This window comes from Lagopus muta, chromosome 4 (genome assembly GCF_023343835.1).
Source record: "Lagopus muta isolate bLagMut1 chromosome 4, bLagMut1 primary, whole genome shotgun sequence".
Lineage (NCBI taxonomy): Eukaryota > Metazoa > Chordata > Aves > Galliformes > Phasianidae > Lagopus > Lagopus muta.
In genome coordinates this window covers 17,772,696-17,800,525 of record NC_064436.1, presented here as the reverse complement: position 1 = coordinate 17,800,525, position 27,830 = coordinate 17,772,696, and the positions used below count along the sequence as shown (strand labels likewise).

The 27,830-nt window shown below is 39.3% G+C and overlaps 1 protein-coding gene across 3 annotated transcripts in view; it reads right to left on the bottom strand.

Annotated features, from left to right (window-relative positions):
• The window catches only part of GRID2 (glutamate ionotropic receptor delta type subunit 2), a 693,845-nt gene that overhangs the window by 40,276 nt on the left and 625,739 nt on the right, over positions 1-27,830 (bottom strand). For 2 of the 3 annotated variants that reach the window (XR_007376242.1, XM_048941590.1), the window contains one exon: positions 20,796-20,962. Coding sequence is in view for 2 of the 3 variants with exons in the window: in XM_048941590.1 (XP_048797547.1) it covers positions 20,796-20,962 (167 nt within the window). In the remaining variant the exon portion in view is untranslated. Of the gene's footprint in view, positions 1-17,301; positions 17,342-18,054; positions 18,116-20,795; positions 20,963-27,830 lie in introns of those variants that run through there. The other variant, XM_048941591.1, reaches the window with a different exon arrangement.

The window sequence follows — 27,830 nt, the reverse complement described above, 5'->3', positions numbered from 1 at the left end:
TAATTCCCAGATTTTGTTTTATTTTGTTTTCTGCCATTAGAATAAGACCTGGTACACAAAGGTAGATGTCAAGCAAACATTCAGTTCAGTTTAATTTGATAGAGTGTAAATAACACAGACTCTACATTCAGCACTCTGTAAATAAGACTGCATTATTCTTGTCTCTTGTGGCTACTTTCATTGTTTCTGGCAGGAAAACATAGAAAGGAAGGAAATCACTTATTCTGAGTTACAGGCTTTGCTTCTGTTATAGCTCACTAAAGGCCTAATCCTGTTGGGCTCAGAAAAGCTTTGGTAGAACAAAGGATGTCTAATTTAATCAAGGATTAAGGTCACACATCAAACAAAAAATGGGTAAAATAAGGAAGTGAGGCCAGGACGCCATGGAGATGCACTGAATTAGGCAGAATAAGTCCCTCCTCAGGCGAAACTGGCCTGGTGAGCATGGGAAGTGAAATGAAATGTTTCTGAATTCAGGCAGCCATTCATGCTTCCATCATTGAGGCACTGGGGCAAAGAAAGTGACCTCTTAATGATTCACCCATTTCCCTTCCTTAAAAACGACAGAAGAAGAAACTGTCTTTCAAACCTATCTCAGCTAATATATACATCCTCAGGTATCCATCAGTGTCGTTGTCACCTGCTGCCTTCCTTAGGCCTGCCATGTGTCAGGTCCATTTTCCTTGCTGTTACCTGGAGGTAGGGGGGATAGCTATAGTGCACAGCTTGCCGCTGCAGAATTCAACATCATCTGCTGAGAGCATTCAAAATGCCTCTTCATGTATTGCAATTCCCACTTTGTTAAAGGTCCAGATAATATGCTAGGCTCTTTGGAGGATCCAAGCAAATGGAAATGTACCACAATTAAATTTCACATTTGAAGCTGTGTAAAGTTAGTTCCAATCAAGCCATCACTTGTCAACAATTAAGAGAAGGCCGTCATTAGGCCTCATTTCAGCTGTGCTGAAATCAGTAATTAACTTCTCAAAGAAAACAGATATTTTGCAGGGAAGCAGAGTTGACATTTCAATTTGTGATGCATTTTTTAAGCCAAAGGAGGATGCATACTGACACTAAATATTATGCCAACAAACCTTGGTAGGTTTTGAAGAGTCTTCTGTTCCACTTGGGGATGTTTTCCAACACCAGGGGAGATGAAAGCTGAAGGAAGGTAATCCCTTTAAACTGCAGTAAGCAGAGCATTAACAATGACAGGTGTTCCTAAAAACTACCAGCGGAAACAACAGTGCCATTACTGAAGCTGCATCCGCACCACTCATTCTTGAGCCCAACTCCTTCCACTGAAGGCAAGCAGAAGGCAAAGAGCTCCGGTACTCCTGGTGATCTCTGATTCTCCAGCCTTCATACAGGTTGTGCAGATGAAAAAAAAAAAAAAAAGGGTATATATATATTTTCCTGCAGCCACAGCTCCCAGTTGCTTAGTTCTTCTTTTTTTGCTTTTTTGAAAAACCTGAGGCTGTGGGAAATGACAGAAAGTCTGTCTTATCTGATGCTGCAAAATGCTGACACAGGCTAAAAACAGCAAGCTTGGTAAAGTGCTGCAGCTCATTTAAACATGAACATACACAAGCATAAGTATTAGGAATGTAGCTGACAATCATAAGTCTTGCCAACCTGATGAGCATACAGGAAAGGAGAAGAAAGCTGCCTCATTGGTGTTCAGATACCACAGTGATGGGCACCATACAAATAGATGGTGCTTATCTAATATCAGTTAGATAGGGGCTGCCTACAAGATGTCATGGAGTACAATACACTGAAAATTGAGTAAACCAATCATATAACATTTTCTGCTGCAAGAAATGCATGAGGAAGAAAGCAAGATTCTGCTTTTTAACAACCAGATAAAATGCTTGATTCGCAACCTTTAGAAAGAAATCAAGACAGCTGAAGAAATGGGAAATGCAGAGGACAGATCTGTTCTCAGGGAAATAAACTGAATGCTCTAACAAGCCTTTTCCAACTTCAGCTCCAGTTCCCAAGTTAAAGGCAGAATTTCCTTCAATTCACAGATCTACCACAGTCAGAGAAGGGCAGGGGAAAGAGTACCCCAAGAGAGAGGCACTCCTGACGTCCCTCCAGCAGCTGGAACATGATGCAGCCAGCACGTCATCATGCTTCCCATGCACACACTAGTGCCTGTGCCATTGCCAGCTGGAATCAGCTGCAAGGGAGAACATCCTGGGCTCCTTCTGCTTTCTGGCAGGGGTAGAAGTGAGCAAAGTGGCTAACCTGTGCGCCTGCTCTAGCTTGGCTGAGGAGGTTTCAGGTTGGGAGGCTCTGCCCTAGTAGATGTTCAGGCTTCAGCTAGGAATCGGACTAATAGCTTTTATGTTGTAAAATAAATTTAATGGAACTGTGAAAATCAATTTTATTTTGTTTTGTTCTAAACTGGCATCTAGTTGCTGACATAGATCATTAAGCGAAGCCAAGCAAGAAGGACTGAGAATGAATGAAAACCTATTTAACAGAGCAGCAGCAGCACTACCTGTAAAGAATAACAACTAAAATACAATGCGGAACATTTAAGGTGGTGGGTGACATTTTGTGTTCATCTCATCATCATCGGACCAAGTCCTAAGTTCACTTACAAAATGAAAAACAAAAAATACATTTTCATTAGAGATTAATTAAGCATGACAGTTTGGCCTGTCCTACACTTCTCAGATGCAAAAGAGAAAAAAGAAGGTTGTTCCTTGTTTAGAAATGCACTGCATTCATGGGCCACAATGGCAGCTGGGATGCAAATAATGAAATCTGGTGACTTTGCATAATGATTCAATTGCTTATAGTATTCTAACAAGTTCCAAAGTAAAAGGGATAGCTATAATTAAAAAACAGTTTACTTTTAAAAGCTCCTTATTATGTTTAATCTAAATATGTAATCAGAACCAACCTAAGCCCATTGTAGACCATAAAGGTTTGTATTCCCCGTTGTAGCAGAAATGCTAAGTCATGGCCTGAACCAGTGATTGAGCTCCTGGTGGGAAGGCAGGGCCAGCCCAGGGGAGCTCCGTGCATGCAACAAAGCCCTTCCCAGACCTCATTTAAAGGTTAAGGCAAAGGCTATCTGTCCGGAGATTCCTCTGGACCCGAGGCCTTCTGAAGACAAGCAACTTCTTTCCTTTATTTCCATGCCTATGACTGTTGCACTGAGCAAATCCTTGCTTGTTGCAGCCTAGGATCTTGCTGCTCTACTGTCATTGTTGTGCTTTCCATTGCATTATACACATGTCAGCTCATCCCATGAGGGTCATGTGAGTAACTCATCCCAAATGGAACTGACAAAATGGGACAAGGGAAGGATGCTCCGAGACATCGCTGAGTGTTTACTGAAGAGCCCCCGCAAACCGTCATGGCAGTACAAACTTTGCTTTTCTTTTTACTTCCCAAAAGGGAATTCTTGCAGAATCCCACTCTGATTTTCTCCACAAAAGGGATGCTTGGCATGGTGGAATAGACTTGTGCCAAATAACAAGGCATCTGAAAGGAACAAGCAAACCAAAGAGTGATGCTCTTTTCAAAATGATGTTCTCTGGGCAGGCTGCCATACACACAAGTTCTATTTTTAAGATCACCAACACCTGAATGTTGCTAACTGAAAATTCTATCTCTAATGAAATGCCTGTCAAAGGCAAGTATCCACCTCAAGCAATACTAAGCTGCTTTAGTAACAAACTGCACAACTTTGCTGCAGAAAACCGATCCTCTGGGACCCAGTCAAAGACTATAGATAGATCAAGAAAGACTTGCAAAATTCTGAATGATCCCTGCCCTTTATCCAGTCAGACAAGATCTAATGTATTCTTTTTTAAAAAGGATAGAAATCAGAGAAATCTTCAGCATATATGGAGAACTCTCACTTTTGAAAATTAAAACACAACTATTCTTTTTACAAAGGTAAAAGTGCAGGGCACCTAATTCTTTCTACAGTTAATCATACATGGTGACAAAAGATTGGCAGCTTTATGAGTTTTAATGGAGGCAGAATGCATCTAGCCTGCGGTACTGCTGCGCTAACAGTATTAGGAGGAACTGTGCAAAAAAATAATTGTTTTCTAGTAAGACTAGGTTGGTCAGTGTGTATTGCTCAGATTTTTGAAAAACAAAATATCAAGTGGGTGAACTTGATTGCTTATTATTGTCTTCCAACTTTTCCAGTGGCTATTATATATGGCTATTCTTCCTAGAATACATCCCTCTTACATTTTATTTCCTTGGCTCCCACCAACAGTTTCCAGAAAGAATGTGCTGTTACTCACTTAAATTGGACAATTCAACAATAGTGGAGGGAATAATGGAGAGGAACCACAATCCTTCAAAGTGATAATAACCTGCAGAGATATTTTACTCCTCGTTTTTTAACCAGAACCTGACATTTCTCATTATTTCAGAGTGCAGATTGCCTAATCCAGAAGTATATCTATCATAAGTAACTCAGGTACAGAACTGACATCACAATTACTTTTACTGGTACCAGCCAAAAATGAATTATGTCTCAATGACCACAGATCAAATCTCTCCCACAAAGATAGCACCATATCTGCACCGAAAGCTTCTAAGTGTTGAAACGAAAACATGCAGCTGTCAATCTGAAGAGAATGTTTAGAGAAAAGTCTGTCTTTGACTCCACTTAATACTTTACAATAGCCCATACTTCTCAAATAACAACAGTATTTTATGCTATTTAACATGTAAAAATCTATCACAAAACATAAAGAATTTATCTACCAAGAAGAGATAACAGGAGTTCTACTGCAAAATGCTGGCAGTAAAATATCAATCCATGGGAAACACACCAGAGTTTGGCTTTTCCTGGAGCCTCAAAGCCCAGTTTTGCTAAAACGTTCAGGACCCAGGTGAAGAGCATGGAAGCAATTTGTTTTTCATCTCACTGCTCTTACAAGAAAGCAGGCTCTTGGTGGCAATCACAAGTACTACCTCTGACTATAAGAAAAAAGAGATGTTCTGCCTTAACTGAGTCTGTTCTATAGTTTTGATATGAAGTGCTGTAAATCTCAGTGGCACCACACAAAAATACAAGATTTCTGTAATTGTCCTACTACAATAAATAATGAGAGACCAAATGTTGTATTATTATCATCAGCTACATCTCTGATGCAATCTGCATTTATTATTCTTCAGGTTTGCAAGGAATAAAGAAATGCAAGCCAGAGTTTACAATAATGGCATTTTCCTCTGTACTACTATTCTCTTCGTATTGAACCAGTGTGGGTGTGAGAAGAGTGAATGGAATTGAGCTATCTACTAGAAAACTTGAATAACAAAATAAAGTTTTTCAACTTCAGTCGTGTACTCATATCAGGCCTTTTCCTACACGAATGCACTGATATTGCTATATGGCTACTCAAATAATGACTGAGATTTTCCTACTAAAGGCTAGTTTCAGATCAAAACAACAACAACAACAAAGAAACAAATAAAGAAGAGCCATTCCAGGAGACCTACATGGGACTGGCCATAATAATTAATTAAAAATTATAATATTCACAGATACTGATATCAGTTTGCCATCCGTCTGAAAACATCTTCCTAATTTATTAATCATTCAAACTCAGAATTCAAAGAGAATTTCTCTGTAACTTTCAGTAAAGGTTTCAGTAAGTACTGTTTACTGAGATGAGAGTCAGAATCCAGCGCTGATGAAGAAGATTATAGGAAGAAGGACAGTTTGCCTTACTAAGCAGAAATTCATTGTTTCTATGTGAATGAGAACAACAATGGTTTGGGTTTAACAGTGAACAAGAACTACCAGTGTGATGAAATTGTGAGAGAGAAATGTTCTGCCTTACCAAGTAAGGTATTTTTGACTCAAACTGAGGAAGGTGCAGCTGCAGTCTCGTCTGATACACTCTGTATAACTGCTGTTACTGACTCTCAATAAATGAATCAGTGTTGATTTGAGATATAGGGATGAAGAAAGACCTCACTTGCAAGGGGAAAAAAGCCCTCCTAAGGCACATGGAAAAAAGGAGCGAAACTGAAAATGGCTGAAAACAAAAACAGAGACAAGCATGTGGAAGGGAAAGCCAACATTAACAAAAGCATTCAGTAACACACTGGCTATAAAGAAATCTGGTCTGGACTTATAAAGAATGCTCTGCAAGCAACACAAGATAAGAAAATTATAAGTGTTCTCAACATGAGGAGCACACTAGAACAAGAAAATTCCCACAGGAGAACACTCAAGCGCACAAAAAATCCTCCAGACTGGAATAAAGATAGAGCTTGATGAAGCTGCTAAAGGAACCACATGGTGTGCTTGCCTATCATAGCAGGATAATGGATTCGATGACCCAGCAGGTCCCTTTGATTCCTATGGTCATAGAACAACAATAAAGTAAATTATCTGTAGTTCTGTCACTTGGGTCTTCTGTTTTTATCAGACAAACAAAGATCTCTAACTGCAGAGCTAAAACAAACCAACCAAGCTTACTTAAAACATTAAGTGAACATATAAACGGCTAAGCAATGCAAAGTTGTTACAGAGCTCTACAGGAAAGGAAGATAAAAGATGGATTCAGGTGTTTGGATGGATAGCTGGTTCAGGGATCATCCCTCATTTCTGTAAGGATTTTATACTTTATTTGTGCTATGCATGAAACTGGTGAGCACTGCCTATTCTCGCACTTGGTATGTTTCCAAAAGGGAATATCAGATTAACTCTCACTTAATCAACCCCCTAAATAGCTGCAATCTCAAACCTTTCTCCAGTGCCTATTGCTGATGATAGTCCTAGATAAACATTGTCAGCGTGGCTATGAAATTCAAGCGTGTTACAGTAAAGTGCCTTCTAACACTTCTGAAAGTTTCAGCCTCCAATGTCAAATGAATCATTACAGTATCAGTTTCCTTTCAGCTTTGCTTTCAAGTCCTCCGAAGCAAAAATTTTCTAAGGTTCTAAAATTGACTCCTGTCACCTTGCATCCAACTGCCTCAGAAACAACCCCAAACACATAAGAATCACAAAAGAAAAATTCCCACTTTATTGTCATATTGAACATACAATGTTCTGCAATGAATCAGCATTGTGAAAGCACCCTTTCAGCTTCCACTAAATACCATAAATCAGAAAACTGTCAGTTCCAGTGTGACATGAAACCAGCTTCTATTCCCTTGAGATGGTGAAATAAGTACAATGAGACCATTTTTTTCCCCCTCATAGTGGTTGATTACAAAAGAGCGAAGCATCAGGAAATGTAATCTCCAGCACAAGTTCAATATTGATATCTTATGTGTTAAGAGGTTTTAAAATGCTACCCACTGTATGGCAAAACACTCTGCTGTTTTCCAAGGCATGTGGTTAAGTGATGAGATGGAAAAATAACTTCCTCAGGCATAGGACAGAGACTCCCTGCAGCAAACCCAACACACATATATGACAACCTGTGTGCAAAGAATCCTCTTTTCCCTCCCCAGTGAAAGCCAGCTCTTGACAGAGAAGCAGGCAGCTCTTGCTCAGATTTTTGCCCATCAGTAAGCTAAGGATCCTTCTTCTCCTCTTTGTCTAAATATTGTTCTAAGATAATTCAAAACATCTCTGTGTTAAGTTGTGCTGCAAAATAAGAAATTTGCACTAGGATGTTATGGAGACAGAATTTTTTCCTATTAGGTCTGTCTGACTTGAGGGAGCTGTGAAGCAGTTTCAAAGTATGAAACAATCCCATCCCTGCTAGAAACGTCACTAGGCAGGCCCAAAATTCAATTGCACTGAAATGGAATGGTCTGCCTTCAGGTCTCATCCACAATGCAACATGGTCAGATGATCTGAAATCGCAGTCAGCCACCATTTCTGCAGCCTCTTTCTGCTGAAGCATTAGGGAAACTTCAACTAAGCATCACAGAGAAACTGAAGTGCTAAAGACCCTAAGAACCTGATCTAGTACCTGATTTAGTGATTGTCAATCCTGCCCATGGCAGTGTGGTTGAAACTAGATGATCTTTGAGGTCCCTTCCAACACAAGCCATTCTATGATTCTATCCTTAATGAGAGTCCATATTTTTTTAAACATGCCTCAGGGCTCCTTCTTAAACTCTTTCCTACCATAAAATGGACAAGCCATGTGCAGCATATGACTGCTGTAGCAACTTAAGGAATAACTTCACAACAATGAACCACTTATTTTATCAATCATTTTAAATGTCGTCTTGATTATTAAAGAACAAACCAATAATATTCAATGGAAGCTTACGTGAAAGATACACAGTACGGATTGAAGTCAAATGATCTACATACAAAAATGCTTTTGACACTGGGAAGTATGAATAACTGATATTTTCTGCATCTTTGAACTGCTACTCCTTCTTCTTGCCATCAGTTTTCCTACCCTCCTCCAAATAAACAAGTTGCAACCATCTGAAAATAATTGCCATGACAACTGATGCTAGTCCCAAGAGTATGAAAGACAATACCAGCAGCAAAATTCAATAAGCAGTGTAATGAAGCAGAATAGATCATGGGAAGTTTCCAGTGGGTTCATGGTATGGACAGTGGGCAATTTGGAGTATTCCTGGATGTTCCAGGGCTATCCAAGCTCTGAGCTGAAACATTCACATATGCTAGCGAAGGTGACCAGAGTGCCCTGAATAGGGCAAAAAGATGCTTCAAAGGAGCAGAGTATAAGCTTGGAGGAGAAAGGCAGCAGGGTGATGGGAGAGTGGTTTAAAAATGAAAACAGATTCACAAAGAGTGGGGCCAGAAAGGCCATTACAAAATCTTGTTAAGCATGCTGTGACACAAAGGATTGAATATGTCATACAGCTTGAGGAAGATATTCAGAGAAGTAAAACAGGGTTAAGCAGCCTCCTCCCACACATTTTCAATTTTCTGAGCTTTCAGCTTACTGACCTTTCCATCTTTGCCACTAAATAACCATCCAAAGACAAAAATCTAACACGAACCTTAAGTAAATGAGCAGAAACAAACACACTTGTTTTTATATATTCATGTTCTAATAATTAAGGAAATGTCATAATCATAGCCACAGGTTATGACACCACTGTGCAGTGTCATTAGAAAGCTGATTTAGGTTTGGCTGGATGAACTAATTGATTCCTTACCTCATCTTAATTCAGACTTTCTCTGCTTTATCATTACTGATTCTGCAATTACTGTAGGCATTCTTTTCTACGTCTTCTTATCAAATAACAGGATTTTGTCTTTCATCTTTAATGACGATTTCAGTTTCGGGATTCCTAATGACATCTAAATGTTTCACTAATACTAGTTAATTTAGCTAACTACAGTCTTACTGTGAAACAGACTGTAACACAGGAGAAATGACAAGTTATGTTGAAGTTACGACTGACAGGGTTGTGAGCAATTGCCTGATAATCTCATTGCTTTTTTTCCTAACTTTGAGTTAAAAATACTATCATGTTTCCTCCTCGAGCTATGTATCACTTTGTTATGTTAAAACCGAATTCAAGAAATTAGTTGAAATTTCTTTTGAAAGAAGGCCTCAAGTTAAGAACCTCCAGCCAGGAAACAATTCTATAGAAAAGTAAATATTGCTAAAAAAGCTTCTTACAAACCTTGCTGTCAAAGCACTATGGCTCAAGGCAAGAACCACTAGAGCCCCAAATGAAAGCAGTGCAGGCTGCTAGAAAGAGCAGCAAATAAGGACATTTCTTGCCCAGGTTCAATGTTTCCATTAGGATTTGTAGCACAGGAAGAAGCTTGTGAAATCCAGAATCAGGTCTAAAGAGAAAATGACTTTTGTTCATAGGCAGCACGCTGGGTATATTGTTGTATCCAGGACCAATAAACCAGGTTTTACCTATAAGCACCACAAACTGAACTTTAAGAAGGCATCTCCAGGTAGGAATAAACTACTCTGCTTATTCAGGTCAATAAATCAATTAAGACCTGCAGCATTTCTCCTGCTGAGTAAAGATACCATGCTATTTACACAACATCGCTATTAAGATTCAGCCAAGATAGTTCTAGCTGCAAAGGATCTGCCATACGTATGCTTGTGATCTAGAGGGCTGTAAAATTTAAGGATTTTAGCAAGGAGCTTATAATTGCCTAATCCAGATGAAGGGCTAGCATCTTTATTTTTTATACAATTTGGCAAATGATGCCAGTATGCATGGAAATGCCTGTGGGGATCAGGAAGCATCTCTGATCAAGCATCCCTAAGTTCAAGCAAGCACATCTTCAAATCTGAACCTAAAATGCAGAACAGTCTTGGTCTACAGTAGGCTGAAAAAAGAACAGCATGGTCTGCACCCAGTCCTGCCAGCCTGGCATATAAGTCTTCTTGTGAGAGCCTATTCCCCAGGCTTTATTTCAAACACAAGCCAAAAGATGACAGCAGTTCAGCCCAATGAACTACCCAATGAACAAAGACAAAGGGCTCATGCCATTTCCTCCTAGAAACTGGAAAAAAATCAAATCTTTTCTCTTCTTGCAAACCAATCCCAAACGTCAACAGCTTACCAGTTTTGAGGGACCCTGCAGACAAAAACTTGCCTTTGCCCAACTCCAACAGCCTGCATAAAGGGGTCAGCATTAACTGAAACTGCAGTTAGAAAGCACTTAGGGCAGAAGGAAAGGAAAAAGACAATGGACTATTTGAAACCAAGCTGGCAGGAGGGAGACTAAATGCTGTGCTGGCTTCTCAGCTGTAGGTGGATCCCTTCATCCCTGTTACTGTGATGCTCAGATACACTGCTCCTTGAAGCCTTATATCTTTAACTGGGAGCATGATCGCCACATTAAAAAAAAAGAAAAAGTGTTATAGATATTTCTAATGTAAGAGGGATATAAAGAATGACAAAGTTTCATTTCCTCTGAAATATAACAATGCTTCGTTTCCAATTGCTTTTCTTCTGTGGATTTTACTCTTTTCTACAGATTTGTGTAGGGTGGAAGAATGGAGATGAATTGGGTGATGTGAGTGAACCCTGATGGCTTTTTGAATGCCCTGATTGCTGCACAGTATGTAAGCATGCTGTCAAAGCTGATGCCTTTCTATAACTTTGCACAGTACTTTACAGGGAGGAAGAAAGTAAATTCCATGTTTCACAGGAATGCTAATCTTGAGTCTTACATCTAAATTATGCCAAAGAAATTTTTACAGGATTAAATTCTCCCATCAACTTAAGCAGTACAAATCTGTTGTAATCCCATGATCTGAAGGTCTTTTGCTAATTAAGTCACCCCAAACACAAAGAAATTGGTACAGCCAAACAATACAAGTCAGAGGGCAAGCTTCTCAGCCAGTTCAAGGCTCAGCTCCACACGATACCTCCTCCTCTCATGCAAAGCCAAGAAAATTCAGGCCTGAGTCAGGAACTCCTAATCCCTGCTCTCAAAGCTGCAAATCCCTTTTAAGTATTCTGCTACTTTTTGCTATAAATATGACTATAACAGAATTCTTGCCTTTTTTTTTTTTTTTTGTTTAAATCAGTTTATCTGTCCCTTGGGCTTTCTGTAAGAATCAGATCTCTTTAGAGACAGATGATCTTTCTGAGCATATTTAGGAGCTCCACCTACAGTACTACAGCCAGTGAAGTTATTTCCTCTTTTATGTTTGAAACCTCTCTGCCTTGTTGAGGGCATCTGTAATATCTACAGCAGTAAGGCAATGCAGGGACAGCTCTTCTTCACTGCTTTGGAAGTCTGCCTCTTTTTATCCTCTTCTTTCAGTTGTAGACAATAGTAGTAAATATAACGAAAAAAAGAATATATTTTTAATTACAGTAAGCACAAAAGGATAATTACCTCTCCAGATGACTGTGCTTCCTCCAAGGTCCTAAACTGAAAGGGCCTTTAGATTCAACTGTCAAAGCCCCTGCATGTGTTAAGCGCATGTGAGGGAGAGATGTGCTCGTGTGCCATGATAAATTACTACCACTTGGACTTGAAGTTAATCAGGAGTGTAAGCACCCTCTTAGGCTAGGGCAGAGCCCCTCATTATATTGTGCCAGGACTGTAATGGACTGATTATTAAAATCCTTCTGTTGAGAGTGATCATTAGAGGAATACAATACAGCATTTGATTAACAGGAAGTCAAAGTAAGACATACTTTACTGACTCACTACCAGGCAGCAGAAAAGAGCCATTTCCAAATCCTTGAATATCAACTTAAAAAAAATTAGATATTTCCTGATGAATTTTGTTGTGCGGGACTATAAAACCTGCCTTGCACTCCTCTCCCTTTTTTTTTTTTTTTTGGTTGGTCATTCAAAGCTCCTATTTAGTCTAATTTTATTCCATTTAATCTGTTGTTTTATTGAGCAATTTCATTTTTCTGATTCTGCATAAGACTTTTCCCTTACTCAGGAACTGCAGACTGTAATAACTGCAATCAAGGCAGTTCATTCTGACAAATGTGTCAGAAAACGACTGCTGTGACTTTGAAATATTGAAAGTGACTGATAACATAATGTACGAAGCAGAATAAATGCATACAAAAGGAAAGTTTTAGCTGAACTAAGTATGAACTAAATACAGTGTCAGAGCCCTGCACTAAAAGCTCTACATGCAGGTGGGTACAGTGGCAAATTGCTAAATACACTCTGCAAAGTGTTTTATGAATAAAGTGGCAAGCACAGTTTTTCTTCAGCCATATCATCATCATCATTATTTTCTATCTGCACTCAGCTATGAAGTAGAATGAAGTCACGTTTAAGTACAAAACGTGGCTCTGAAAAGCACTTGGCTTTCATAAAAGTAATCAGATCTATGACAGCTACGATCAAGTCCATGATTTATTTTGGGCTAACCTTGCCCACGTCAATGACCACAATCCTTACCACTGCCAAGTCTTTTTCTGAATGTGGATGGAGCTCTTCAAACCTCATCCCCAGGACGTTTTTTTCTTCAGGGCTACAGAACAAAGTCTTTCCAACACCAGCTTCACCTTCCTTCGTGCACGGTACTAAGTAATAAAGAAAATTCCCTCTATTCATCTCCATAAGTTGTGAGTGGCTGCTCTTCCTTGACCATACACTTCAGAAATAAAATTTCCAGCTTAGGTATGCATAAAACCTCAAATTGTCACAGCATCAAGTTCGTTATTTACCAAAGCACATTTCAGCTTTGAAAACAGGCTTTATTTTCAGGCAAAAAACTTTCACTTTTATCTAGAAAACAGGGCCAGCTTTATGGTCCAGCTAAATGTCAATTACCATTCAGACTAACAAAATGGGTTAGGAAAGATCTATTATTCTTTACTATTTTGCTTCTCTTGCTCATCTTATCCGAAATTGGCTGACCAGCGCTATATGCAACTTAGGTCAAGAGCAACAACCTTTGGCAGACAGTGCCTCCATAGGAGTGGGAGAACTAAGACTTTATTTGTGACTCTGTAAACCAGACTGCTGCTCAGTTGGAGCCCCCCTATATGCTGGAGAAGCTTTGCACTCACCTTACACCTTCCTGGCATCTGCAGGCAAGCCAGCTGTCCAGTTGTATTGGAGGGAGCAGTTATACCTGCTCCCCTCAAGGCTGATGGTCTGAGTACAAGAGAAGGTGGCCACAAAAACTGGGAAGTGCTCCAGTAAAGTGCGTGTTAACCACATGCATAATCTCTTCATTAGAGATTCATAAAATGGAAAGGTCTCAGAGGAAAGCCACTTGCTGAGACTTCTTTTAGCTTTACTGTCATCAGATTTATAACTAAGCTGTTCCAAATTCTGCAGCCATGCACTCGTTCTATAAAATTTTAAAACACATGAGCAACTTAGCTTACAATAAATGTTACTTCCATGTAGTTAAATGAGCAATGCTTCTGCCACTGATTGTCAGCACGCACCTCTTTGGGCAATATCTAGTCATTTTACAAACTGAGCCCAAGGTGCTTAAGGCTACAAAGTTTTTTAAGAAATAGCTTGCAAAGTGATTTCTATTGGCAATTTTAACACATTTTAATAATGTTTTCATTGAAACAGTTAAGGGATAGTAATGAGGGATTTATAAACATCTTATCTGGCTTGCTTTTCTAAAATTTTGAAAACAGTGCCCTTTCCAAAAGCAAACAGTAACAAGGTAAGTAAGAAGGTGCCTTTTTTTTTTTTTTTTTAACAGCACCTTGTTCACAGTGAGCAGCAAACTCCTTCACATACATCAAATAAAAGAGTGCCATCCCACAAAAAAGCAGATGAGCTGTTCTCTAATTTTCATAGCTCAATGCTGAATGAATGCAACAAGGTCTAATGATTTTCCCTCATGCCATTCTTCCTGAAGCTACTGAGTGCTGCTACTTCTGCATCCTTTAACTTACCCTCATCAATTAATATTACAGTATATTTTGAAAGCCCACTAATCTGCTGGCTGCTGTTACATATTTTCATTAATACATTTTCCATTATGTGCATGCTATAAATTTCAGACTTGCTGCAGAATCTTTTAACTCACCCCATCAGTTAGTATTACAGCATATTAAAAAGTTGCTAAAGTCTGTGTTTCTCTCTCTCTCAGTTTCTAATAATGAATTTATCGTGGACGTGAAACCTTCACGGCATGGAGGCCAATTGCAGTTAATCTCAGAGGAAGTTGGTCAGGAACAAGGAAGGTGGACATATTTTGAGGCCTAGGATCTCATGTAACTTTTAGTTTTACTCCTTCAAGCCTCATGTACAGTTACAAAATTGGAATGGAATGTGTTACTTTTTATGACTGTTAAATACATATTACATTGGTGTGTTACTACAGGTGTTATTACTTCACATCCTGCTTATCATCAAAACTATCCTGTTACTACATCCTACCTTTAAGTTAACTCTTACCGTAACAGTGACAATGTATGAGGTAATTAATATTGGATTCTGATGTCAAATTCCTCTGACATCTGGAACAAACTTTCATTTTTACCTCCACTGTAATTTCAGTTACATGAACTTGTCTACATGAACTTGTTCTAGACCATGAACACGATCTAAGGTCTGTCTCAAAGAATTAAATATTTCCATTTAAATACAGGGTTTGCTTCAACTCCAATAATTCCCCCAGTTTTCTACAAGAATAAAAGTGGAGAAAGGGGTTTTACTAGCTTCTCTACTGTGTTTTTCAAAGTCCAGCATAGAACAGCATTACAATTCTAAGCAAATAATGGAGGCAAAGCAAACCTGAGCTTCTACTCACGCATCTACTATTCAGATGATCTTTGTATTTAACTATGAAAAATCCACTTAGATCATGAAGGCCAGCCTTCTGGAAGGTTAGGAGGGTTAATTTCCTCCTATCTGGTAAAAGGATAAATGAGAAAGTAAGAGACATTCACTTGGATTTTCATTGAAAATATAAATGCGGGGGCAGTTTCCTTAAAGAAAAAAAAAAGGTACTTGGGAAGGAAGCAATTTTCCCTACACTGTAGTCTTCGGACATCAGTGACCTCCAAGACACAGAATGAAAACCTGAGCAGGGAGAATTAATAGCAAGGAGGCAGGATGAAAACATATTTATGACTCAGGGCAGGAACTTTCTAAACCCCCGAGTTTTGCTGATGAGATAAAAAAGGACAAGAAAAAAAAAAATCCATACTATTTTATTTAAAGCATATCCCTAATGATTTGTGAAAGGGAAGTCAAACTGTGCACAGTGGCTCTCCTCCTTGCCTCCAGAGTTTTGGACATCTGAAAATGCAACAGCTTGCTGCTAGCAAGGTGTCTTAGAGCTTGCTGTGGGGAAATCGTTATAAATCTCCATTTCTTTTTCCCCAAGACAGAAAGAAATGTCTGACTTCTTCAGCTGAACCACAAATTCTTTGTGACTCCTTGTGATTTATGCCAAATTAAATCTGCAGTTCTGCAGAAGCTACATGGTAGCTGTGCCTGTCATGCAATATGCCATTGCATACCCCACCCCTAATAAATTAATACCAGGATGTGTGTCGCTGCTGCTTCTCCTTCAGGCACAAAGACAACTTCAGGTGCCTGGGAACTCAGCCAGGGTCAGCATTGGTTGGGGAAAACAGCTGACCAACAATGAGCTGAGTGCCATATTACTGGCTCCGTTGGCAATTTTGCTTTCCCCCTCCTCTCACTGATTCCTTTTAAATAAAAGTGAAGTCATTGAGGCAGATCACACATGAATGCTCTAGGAATATAAGAAATCTAGCACAACTCTGGCTTAGTTTTTCAGTGGTACTGAGTCTTGACAGCTGTGAGTTACTTAAGTGAGAGTCTGGCTTCCTACGAGTGTGAAATTAGTGTTCCCTTTGCTCATAATGTACTTGCCAGGACAGCAGAACAAGAGTGTTCTCCAGCAGAGGAAGGGGGACAGGAACAGGATCTGAGTGCTTCCCCATTGCCTCCTTCTCAATCCCTCCAGAAGCCAGCCCCTAGCACCACACCTGAACTATTGCAGCTGCACTGCAGGCAGCATGGGACATGCTGTGAACTGCTCTGAAAGATCTTGCAATTATATTTATGCCTCCCAGGGGTCAGTGGAATTTTTAGAGCTTTGGACTGAAAAGACATAACAGGTGTCAAATTTAATGTCAGCACACTGTTCCTCACAAACCAAATGAGGCATCCTCTTCAAAGTCTCCTACTGAATTTGACAGTTCATATTATTAAAGCCCCTGTCGTTACTTTGTAAGAAAAATGAGACAGAAAAAGCTGATGTGATGCATGAAGGCTGCTGGTGTTCAGAAGGTGAAGCCTTAGTAACAAAGACAAGGGGACAACAGTCTACTCACAGACATCAACTGGCTGCCTAATAGCATGGCCAGGTGCAGTTGTTAAGATCTGACACATGAATGAAGTCGTAAGAATACTACAAGTCCCTCACTCAAACATTAGCTACAGCATTCTCTGCACTACTAGCACTACAACCATACACTGTTCTTTGAATAAACCTGAAGAATCTGCTTTCAGAGGCAGCAATAAGTAGAAGGGTCACAGCAACTGCATGGGACCCCGGAGGGCCACCTCCCCACCCCAAGATATTAAAAGGGCAGCTTCACTCTGCAGTCAGACTGCTTGCTGTGACTCACATTGTAGTTATGGCCTAGAAGAGACCTTCTGCACATGGAAAAGAAAGGTCTGAAAGATCAGTTTCCTTGCAGTGCTTTCAGGCAGACACCTTTATGTTATACTAAGCCATACCAACAAAAAGGCTTTTTTAAAGTATATTCATACTGCATCTTGAATGCATAACTTTACTCATCGGAAATGGTTTGTACTCCCCTAAAATGTTAGATTTTATTCAGGATAGAAGGAATAACCCTATACAGATTTTCATCAAGCTTGAATTTGTAATTAAAATTCTGAGTTTAAATTCCATTAGTTCAAATATGTGGCAGCACCCTCTTCTCTCTGAAGATTAGAGGCATCACTTCACACCTGTAAAATTACAAACAAGCGTACTGTCATCACCATGCTCCAGGCACTGCAGCCTCTATGCTTGCATCTGTCAGTCCCCCAGAGGATGACATAGCAGACATCCCAAACATATCATATGTTTGGAAATCCCAAACGTCTAAGCCTCACCACAGTGCTATCATGACAGCAACTCATGCCCTGCAGCCTGTGAGAGAAGGGGAGAGTATTGACACATCTCTATATCTCTTTTCCTGTTTCTCTGGGAATGGCCTGAATCTTCAGAAAAGGTATTTAAAAGTCTTAAACTCATGCTCATGCTTCCTGTTCTGAGATCAAAATCTCCTGTAATCTTGCTAGACCATCTACAGCTACACCCTAGGGATTTAACTCTATGCAGCTTATGGGTTTATATGAAATTTCATAAAAGAGAAGCCCTGCATTTTCACATAAATATATTTATTTGGGGAAAGATTGGGAAATGCCAATATATTTCAAACCAGTTCCCTACTGCATTAAAGAACGTGAAATATTCATGTGAACATTTGCTAATCCCACCCAGTGAAATCTATTTCCCTTTCTATTTAGCATGCAGGCTGCATCAGCTGGAGGTTGTTCAGTCTTTTCATTAGGAAGAAAAGCAAGGATGATTTGTGAAAACCACATGGAAGTAATCATAAGGAACAGTAATGAAGATGTTTTAGAAAAAAAAAAAAAGAGACACCCTTGTAAGCTACCTTGTAAGCATGCTTTCTCTTCCACGTTTTTGTTTCTCATACAGTGTTTCGCAGATTCAAACTGTAAATTTATATTTATGGACATAATTAGAAATGCAATATAATAACCTCTTATAATACAGAAATAAAGATATAAAGGCAGCACAGACATTTGCAGAGCATACATCTCAGGCTCTCTAAATTCTCCAGTAGGCAGTTTAACTCCAAGCAAATTCCAGTTTCTCTGTTCAGCTATTAGTCTTGATAATGCAATGAGTTATTTTCTCAGCAGTCTTAAGTTTAGCATATCTGTCCAGACCCTCTGGTGGCCAGAGATCTCACAAATTATCACTTTCTTCAAACACCTGAACTCTCAGAACTATAGCAGGAATCTGAAAATGAGGAAGTCAGAGTGCCTATGATCCCCAATTCCACCAGGAAAAATCATCCAACCTCGGGAATTCATTTATGTCCCCTTATGTCGTACATTTCGTAAGAATTTAATGGAAATGGCATTTAGTTTCCATGGAGAGATGGTAATATTTAAATATTGCTTCAAAGATCCTTGGATAAAAAGAGCTATATATGTGCAATTTTTTTTGCTCTTTCTGCTTTCCTACACCTCCAAAATATAATACAGTGAAATTTTGTTATGAAATAAAGTTATACTTGAGAACGTCATGCCTGCACAGACTAATGATCCAGAAGTTCCTAAAAGCATCAGAAACTGTAAGCCAGTCTATCCAGGTGTTGAGTACTGCAGTGCAGAAGATCATCTTTTACCAGAACCAGAAACAACCATTTCCCCAGTGTACTGAGACCTACAGTAACTCTAGAAACGATGTCAGAAATCATACCTAGGGGGCAGTTTGGTTATATCCACCTTGACTAGCAGAGCAAAGGTGAGGAGGACAAGGAAACCTCACCTGTCTGGGTATGAGCCAAGCCATGCTAGTTGGCAAGTCCACTGTATTTATCAGTAAATCAGAAAATTTGAAGATGGGTCCTCTGAAGAATATGACTAAACATCTTGACTAGCACCTGAGATCTCTAGCAGCTGGAAGACTACAAGAATAAATTTTGCAACTTTGTTTTGCCTGGAAAAGCTGAATACAATAGACATTTAATAGACTCAGCCTGGTCATGGTCAGAATATTAAAATATTCAGTAGATAATTGCCTCTAATGCTAATTATAATACATAAAGCAAATACATGTCATTGAATTAAACTTATTGTTGATCTAGTGATTTGCTATTATATGACTTCCCACATCAGCAAAAAAAAAAAAAAAAAAAAAAAAATCAGCCAAATCATTCCCAAAATAGAACAGAATTTAAAGAATTTAAGCTTCCCCTGTTCATGCAGTGTGTTTGAGCAGACTGATTTCCCTGAATCTTCATACAGTTACACATTGATTACCTTTTCCTGTTCTATGGAAGGCAGACTGAAGGCAAAGGCAAGAGCTTGACAGAATCACATCAGCATGACGCAGGGGTCCAACAATACTAATTCCATCATAGCAACTGTAAAATTTTGTTACATACATCTAGTGCAAACGAATATAAACTGGGTTAAAAGAATAGGTCCAAAATGAAAAATGATCATGAGATTAGCTCACAACTTCTCCTAATAGTTAGAGCACAGAAATTATTTTTCTAAAAGAAGTCTGGTCATTTTCTACATTTCACACATATCCTAATACTGCATCCAGTTCTGGAGCCACCAACACAAGAAGGACATGGAGCTGGGGGAGCAGGTCCAGAGGAGGGCCACAGAGGTGATCAGAAAGCTGGAGCACCTCCCCTATGAAGACAGGCTGAGAGTTGGGGGCTCTTTAACCATGAAGAACAAAAGACTCTAGGGGGACCTTATAGAGACCTTCCAGTACCTGAAGGGGGCCAACAAGGAAAGCTGGGGAGGGACTTTTCAGAAGGGCAAGTAGGGACAGGATGAGGAAAAAGTATTTTAAACTGCAAGAGGGTAGATTTAGACTAGAAATCAGGAAATTCTTTACCGTGAGGGTGGTGAGACACTGGAACAGGTTTCCCAGTGAGGTTGTAGATGCCCCTTCCCCTGGAAGCAGTCAAGGCCAGGCAGGATGGGGCTTTGAGTAACCTGGTCTATGGGAGGTGTCTCTGCCTGTAGCAGGGAGGTTGGAAATAGATTATCTTTAAGGTCCTTTTGAACCCAAAGCATTCTACGATTCAGGAAGCAATAATGGAATGAAGCATAAACACTGCAAAGGCACAATACATACAATTAAGTATTTTGGAATCTAGTAGCAACACAATATGTATAGAGATCTCTTTTTTGTAGCCAAAGACACATTAGTACTGAGATCAGCATCTAAGCTTCTGGGTTCTAATGCAGGTCTTTTCACTGAAGTATCAGATATATCTGTTCTTCCCTTTCAGTTTTCCATTAGCACCCAAGTTTACCTTATTCTCCTTAAGAAAAGGCTTTTGTATTAGGAAGAATTCATCTGCACAAATGCATCAACTCTTTTCTCATTTTCCAGCTGATGAAGTTTAGCGTATCTCATTAATGCTTTCCAAGAGAAACAAGAGCAACCCAAATAAAAGCAATATGAAGTATATTTATGGAAGTTTATAGGAAAGTGAACAACCTTATATCTCTGAAAAAGGGAATGTCTATGCTGTGAAGACAAAATCCTTTCCTGTCACAGAAAATTAAATTAAAAGAAAGGTCAGTAGTTCAGAAAGACCTTCTCTTAGGACCTGTTTCTCCTCTAAGCCCTTACCTTTGTGAGAAGACATCTCGGTAGGGGCTGCCATGCTGCAGTGCAATTCCATATCCTCTGTCCGCCACAGTGTTCCCAACCGTGTAAAAAGAGCAGTCTCCATCATTGATAGCCACATATTCCAGCACTGCTGCATCCCATACAAAGGCATAGTTCCCATGTTTCACCTGTAGTAAACAGAGCAAGATCTTAGATGATGGGCTGTCAAGTCCAAAGGGAGGCCAACGCACAGGTAAAATGGTGGCAGCTTCAGCACAGTCTGCCATTTAAAGAGACTGACATTTGAGTACCTAACAGTTGTCAAAACAAAAAAATGCACCAAGACTGGTACCACGTTGTGCTTTGGTTGAGCCGCTCAGCAAAAATGGAAGAAACACAATTAGAGAGCAACATGCTATCAATGAAATAGTACCGTGCAGGAAACTTTTACTTTCCTTGCTCAGGGAACAAGAGGAAACATCAGGCTTCCTCCATCAGCATCACATTCCACCCCAAATCTTGCATCGAGTTTTTCCTTTGAACCATTAAAACAACCACTTAGAGGGAAGACAGGTATTTGCACTGGGTGAAGTATGGGAGGGTATTCGTAGGTATCCAGATGGAAGAGCACAGTTCAGGATGGTGCGCATTTCAGTCATGTTTCAAGATGCTGTAGATGGCATGAGCACTCATTTGTCTTTTGGACTGTGTGCATGATTGTGGGCAAGATAACATCAATAAGGTTTTTTTTTCCTGTTTTTATTTTCCTCCCCTCACAGCTAGAGCCAACACAAAGGATTTTACATATCTCCAAACAGTTTTGTACAGCAAGAACATGTTTGGAATTTATCTTAAACAGAATGACTTACAACTCCTTATCTCCCTAAGCTTTTGGAATAATATTTTAATAACCACGACGTTTGAGACAAATCTTTTTTTTAAAACTAATATATGGAACGTATACAAAATTTTAGAACATATTCAGAAAAAAGCTTTCAAAAACAGACATGCTGTCTAAACAAACCCTTCCCTATTTCAATAAATTTTCACTTTCCAGTCAAAACAGTTCTTTCTAAAAAGCCCACTCCTCTATATCCTGTTCCAGATCATTTACCAGTTTCCTGCTTCACTGGTCTCTACATTAGAGCTGATGAATTACTTTGCTTTCCTCCTGCCCGTCTGCTTGGCTTCACTCAGTGTTTTCCCCATGCTATCTTAGCCAGCTACACTGTAAAACTAGGGTGAACCCATTGACTTTGTACATCTAATGGGAATAAATATGTGACAGCTAAGTGAAAAGTAAACAAAATACAAAAAGGCCATCTGGGGCCAAGCAATCCAAAGAGAATTCAAAACCAAGTCAGCATATCAAGATAAGCAGTGTCAGTACATCATTTAGATTAGGCTTTGACAGTGTAGATTATGTTTTTAAAGACTGTTTACACATAAAAGTTACTGAAGCAAGCCAAACTGGCTGCTTGCTCACAAGATGTAGTGCACAAGAAACTATTGCATTTGGGACACATTCCTTCTCATGCATAATCAATCTGAATTAGACACTGCAGGCCTGGGAAGGGAACACTTCCTTTTTGCATTTGTAGACATGGTAGTGGGGGTACACATGTAAATACCAGAGCAGAAAGGAAGCTGTATTATCTGTGGGCTCTGAATGATTGGCAGGATGTTAAGAATTATTTTCAAAATGCATATACATACATGAATGCAGGACAGAACACTTTTTATTTGCATGCTCTGAAAATGGTCAAAAATGCTTTTTTGTCTCTCAATAGAGGTTTAAGTCTAAGTCTATCTAAATAGCCAGGGAATAAAGGATACAAATGAACTCACTGTTAACAATACAACTTGCATTCTTATCCTTGAGGCATCACAATTTACAAAGCGTCTACTAGCTCAATTTTGTGCCAATGTATTTACTCTGTACTTATTCTTCCTAAACACACTATTTAGCTAAGAAATAGAGTGACTGAGAAAAAAAGTGCTTTTGGGGAGTATTAGAAAGGATAATTACTTGGCCCAGAAGGCCAAAGAATCATGGTGAGCAGGCAGCAAGAGAGGAGAGGAGGAGGCAAGAGCAGAGAGGATCAGAATGGCGGAAATAGATCCTAAAAAGGATCAGATGAACTTTCCAACAAAAACAACACACACAAAAAAGAAAGAAATAAAAGAGGGGTTCAAGTAGACAAGTGGTTTTACATAAAGGAAGTAACATTTGGGGCTCTTTTTTGAAGGCTATGTTAGATCACGCTTTGGTCCTACCTCACCCTTTTAATACCCTGTGGCAGTGAATTCATGCTTATAAAGAAACTTATAAAGAAACTGCTCAGGTGGTCACGAAAAATTCTCTTGATTTGGATGCCTTTCTGTAAAACAACTCACAGTGAGAATATATAAAAGTGGTAAAAGCACTTACTGTCAATAATACCTGTGATGAAGTGGTGTATATAATATCCTTAGAGCGGATCTAATAATATCGCTGTTCAGGGTCCTGCAAAGACTTTATTTCTCACTGATAAGATCACAGTGAGTCTTGGTTAATGCGCAGGAGGCAGGAAAGGGAGATTGAAGGGCCAGATGGCATCATCCCAATCATCAACCTTCAACACACGATTGCTTCATGCAGTAAAATACACTCCTAGAATTTCTGTCCTATTCATTTACAAATCTACGGAATTCAAACCCAGGGAGTAAATCTAAGTTGAAATTGTTGTGCTTACAATTGCTCTCTTTACGTAACTGTCCCTTAGGCTAACAGATTTTACTGCTATTCCATACATTTAGTTTTACTATTTATTTTTTTTTAATAACATTTTTTGGTCATTCTGAGTTATTTTTCCTTGTATAATTCAAAATACTCAATTTTGAAGCTGACAATTTTCAATTATCAATCAGCTTTTCTGTTACTTAGTTCAGCTGAATGATACTAATAGAGCTTTCTTTCATCTTCTCTTGCAAATCTATTATTTCAGTCCTCCCATTACCAGTAACACTACTTTTGAACTCCCTCCAAATCGCATTTTTTGGTATGAGAATAAAATCTTGTCTTGCTAAGAATCAGGATGATCAGCTCAGGAGGAATTTAATTCCATTTTTAACATATATTTCTGGAGATTCACAGATCAACTGTCTGTCCATGGATATTTCACATAGATTCAGACTTGTTTTAGTGTAAGATCATAGAATAATAGAATATCCGGAAGTAGAAAGGACCCAGAAGGACCACTGACTACAATCCTGGCTTCACACAGGACTGCTCAAAATTCAAACCAAAGATCTAAGAATAAAGTTTTGCTGGAGTAAAGCACATCTTGATAGTTTTCAGATTTGCACCTACAGAGAATGGGTAGCTATAGAAAAAAGCCACAATGCTTAAGGAGAAGGGAACTTCAGAACAAAAAGTCAATTATATTGACTTTTATGTACTTCCCTCCTGATGTTCAGGAAAAGCACAATTTTTTTTAGCTTTGCAATAGCCATGCTCCACTTCTGCCCTCAAAATGAATAGCAAAAGTTCCAGCTCTGCATAATGGAAAAAAATAAAAATTAAGGAGCTTACAGTCAGCCAATTATGGGGGCTAGACAAAAGAAGAAATAGCGTTTTGTAATGGGTGGAGATCTCCATCCCTTGTTCTTCATTTCCACATCATTATGTTGTTGTTTTGAATTAAGATAAAGACATTTTAGGATGGTGGCAAATCTGAATGCAGCTCACACGATTCCCTAGTGCAGGGTAGCCATGGAGGCATTTGTATATGGGTGGCATATTCCCGTTCAACAGCAGCCCAAGCCTTGCAGCCTGCTAGTACACGGAAAACCAACATTGCCCTTCCCATAGCAATATGCCTGTCAGCATGGCTTGGGCTCAAAAGATTTTGGAATATCTGTTGACTATTGCAATAGAAACAAAAATAAGAAAATTGTTCATAAAGGTATTTTGAACTCATGCACTGAGCTGGTCATTAACCAAAGCCTGGAAGGTTGGATGGATGGACCAGGCAAAATGCTTGACTTCACTTCTAGCTTTGTGAGCAATTTCAAGGGAGTTACTGGAGAGAGAACTGTTACAAAGAATAGGAGCCATCAGCACGTAGATGGCAAAATTATTTATCTAAGACTGTTCCATTTCTATGTTCCATCACTGCACATTTACAATGTTTTTATTTGAAGTCCTGCCTGTAGATATTAGCAGAAATTTATCCTTGATGATTCCACCAAGAACCAGTTGAGTTACACAAGCATTTAAAGCCATTATGCTGTTGCATATCCACATATTTTATACCAACGCTGATGTGGGTAGTATTTCTTCTCACAGCTAACCTTTTCATGCAGAGTAGGCTGAATAACATATCTGTGTACTACGCCAGCATTGTAAATTTCAGGAAAAATAATTTTTTATTAAACAGCAACCAATGACTGCAATTTTTCAGACTTAAATTCTTCAGTAATCTCTCTTCTACATTTTCAAATCCCCTTTAAATTAAATAAGAGAGAAGAAATTCTCACAAAGGTAAAAAAATATAAAAGAAAGAGAAAGACAAACAGAATTGGCACTTATTTTTCATATCGATCTCTTAAATATTTCATTATACTTAAAATGTGTTACTTTCTATAAAAAGAAAAAATTGAAGCCTGAGAAATCTTAAGATTCAACTTATTAAAACTGTATTGCCAGAAAGCGATAGGACAATGCTGATTGGGCCCATTTTCTGAGTACGCTGTTCCTACAAAGCAGTGATGCTACTCCCGTGCAGCTCCATTGTAAGGCAGGCACCTAAGGCATATCTTTCCTCTCCGTGCACTATTCTCTGCCTATAAAGTTGTTAGGTGCCCTTCAGCCAAGAATGCATGAACATGCAGATTTCTCACCTGCATAGCAGCAGCTCCAGCTCTAACCTAATAACAATCAAGGACACTGATTCATCACCCACTCTGTGAGCAGCACTCTCTCTGTGTTCTCTTTCTGTTCTCTTCTGTTGACCATTCCACTACACAGGGGAACCACAACACCAGATGCTGCTCGTCCTATGCCTATAGCTATCAAGCTATCAAGCTATGTGGACTTGAGACATTGGCATATATAAATAATATATTTTCTGACAATTTTTACATGTTCCTTTATGTAAGTGGTAGCTGCAGACTGCAGAGGGCTGTGCTTCATTGTACAAAGCATCTTTGTGAAGCCTCTTATTAGATGAGCGAAGAAAAGGGAACAAAAGCAAAAGAACATTTGCAAATGTATGAGTGAGACCTAATATACATAATGTGGATATTGCACTCTGAAATTGGAAAAGGCAAAGATAAAATTTGTGGTAGGAGCTTATATTTCTGTGCTGCCAGATATTGCCAAATAGCTCGATGGCATCCACAATGAAGGTTTTTAAAACAGAGGGGAATGGAGACACTTTGATCTCCATAATCCTCCTGCAAGAGGCCAATCAAATTGCTGTCTATTAGGCTGAAGCAAAGGACAAATCTTTTGCCTTCAGAGAAATTCCAGTTTGCTATTTTGTTTTCCTTCAGGAGCAAAGATTTCAAGTCTTATAGATCACAAAGGAAACAAATCTGGATAATCTCTCCCAGATCCCAGAGAAATAAAATCTCATATCACAATTTTATACAAGACTAAATCCACTAATTTAGAATCCTCTTCAGATTAAACCATCCATAGTTCTTAATTACAGTGTTGGAGCTTCTCGTCCCATAGTCTCTCGTAGTACAGCATCTGTGGCTGACCTACATAATCTGAGTACAATGCAGTCATGCAGTCAGAGAGAAATAAAACAAACCTGTTAGCTCTGTGGTTACAGGATGGCTTTGTATTCCCACAGCGATAGGAGAGCACAGAATAAAATTTCATCTATATATAAAACTAATTAAATAACAATAATTTTAAAAAAACCCTTGAGATGTCATTTTGCAGGCTCCATAGAAAGATGTTTAAATTCAGTGACCACATTTTGACAAACACTGAAAATTATTCTTTGTACTTCATCAAACAGGAAAGTGCCGAATCATTTCTAAAAGAATTATAGAGTTTAGCAGCCAGGAGTGAACAGCAGCAGGAAATGAACCTCTGGGGAACCTCAGGGAAGAAAGAAGAGGTTAGAAATCCCAACCTCATCTCCTCTTCTGCATGAATTTATCTTTTATTACATTGGCATCTCAGTTTCAATGGCACAGCTATTTGCTCCAGATAAAAGTTCATCAAGAGAAGCATTGATTCCTTTCATGCAAGCTGCCACCAACTACTCGAGAAAAGCCTCACAATCGCACGTACTTTTGTTAGACCTAGAATAACTGATCTGGAGTTGGAAGAATTACTGAGGCATGAGAGTGCTGTGATGAGAGGGGAGCCTTTGTGTTAGACAGCTTTTCCCGTGCTTAATGCAGTCACCTTTTGCCCCTGCACCTGAAAGTTAATAACTGGAGCAAAACAGAGTGGAGGGCAAAGGTACAGTTTCTGAGTGCAGTGGGAGAATGGAGTCAAATCTTGCCCAGGTAATCACAGCAGAGCACTAGAAAGGCATCTGGTCACACTGGTCATTGACATGAAGCTGAACCACAGGATCATTACAGCTGCTGGTAATTTCAGATGGAAGGGAAACAGGGAAAAAACACAGAAAATAAAGAACCAGCCAGACAGGCCTTTCAGAAGTAAGGAACCTATTTCTTTTGTTATCACCTTCTCATTTACTTCATGACAAATCAGTGCTATGAGTATTACTGGAGACTATTTTAAGTGTATCACCACTGAAGTTCTGTAGCAGAAATGCTAAGTCAGGCAGTTAAGTACCTGGTGGGAAGGCAGGGCCAGCCAAGGGGTGCCCAGGTGCATGCAGTAGTGGAGCCAGGATCCACCCCTTCCCACACGGGGTTTCTTGCTGGAGATCCCTGCATACCTGAGGCCTTCTGAAGTAGTTTGTTTTCCCTTATTTCTTTGCTCACAGCATTTGCATTTGAGCAAATCCTCACTTGCTGCAGCTTAGGATCTTGCTACTCCACCGTTACTGCTGCGCTTTCCATTGCACAACAAGGTCA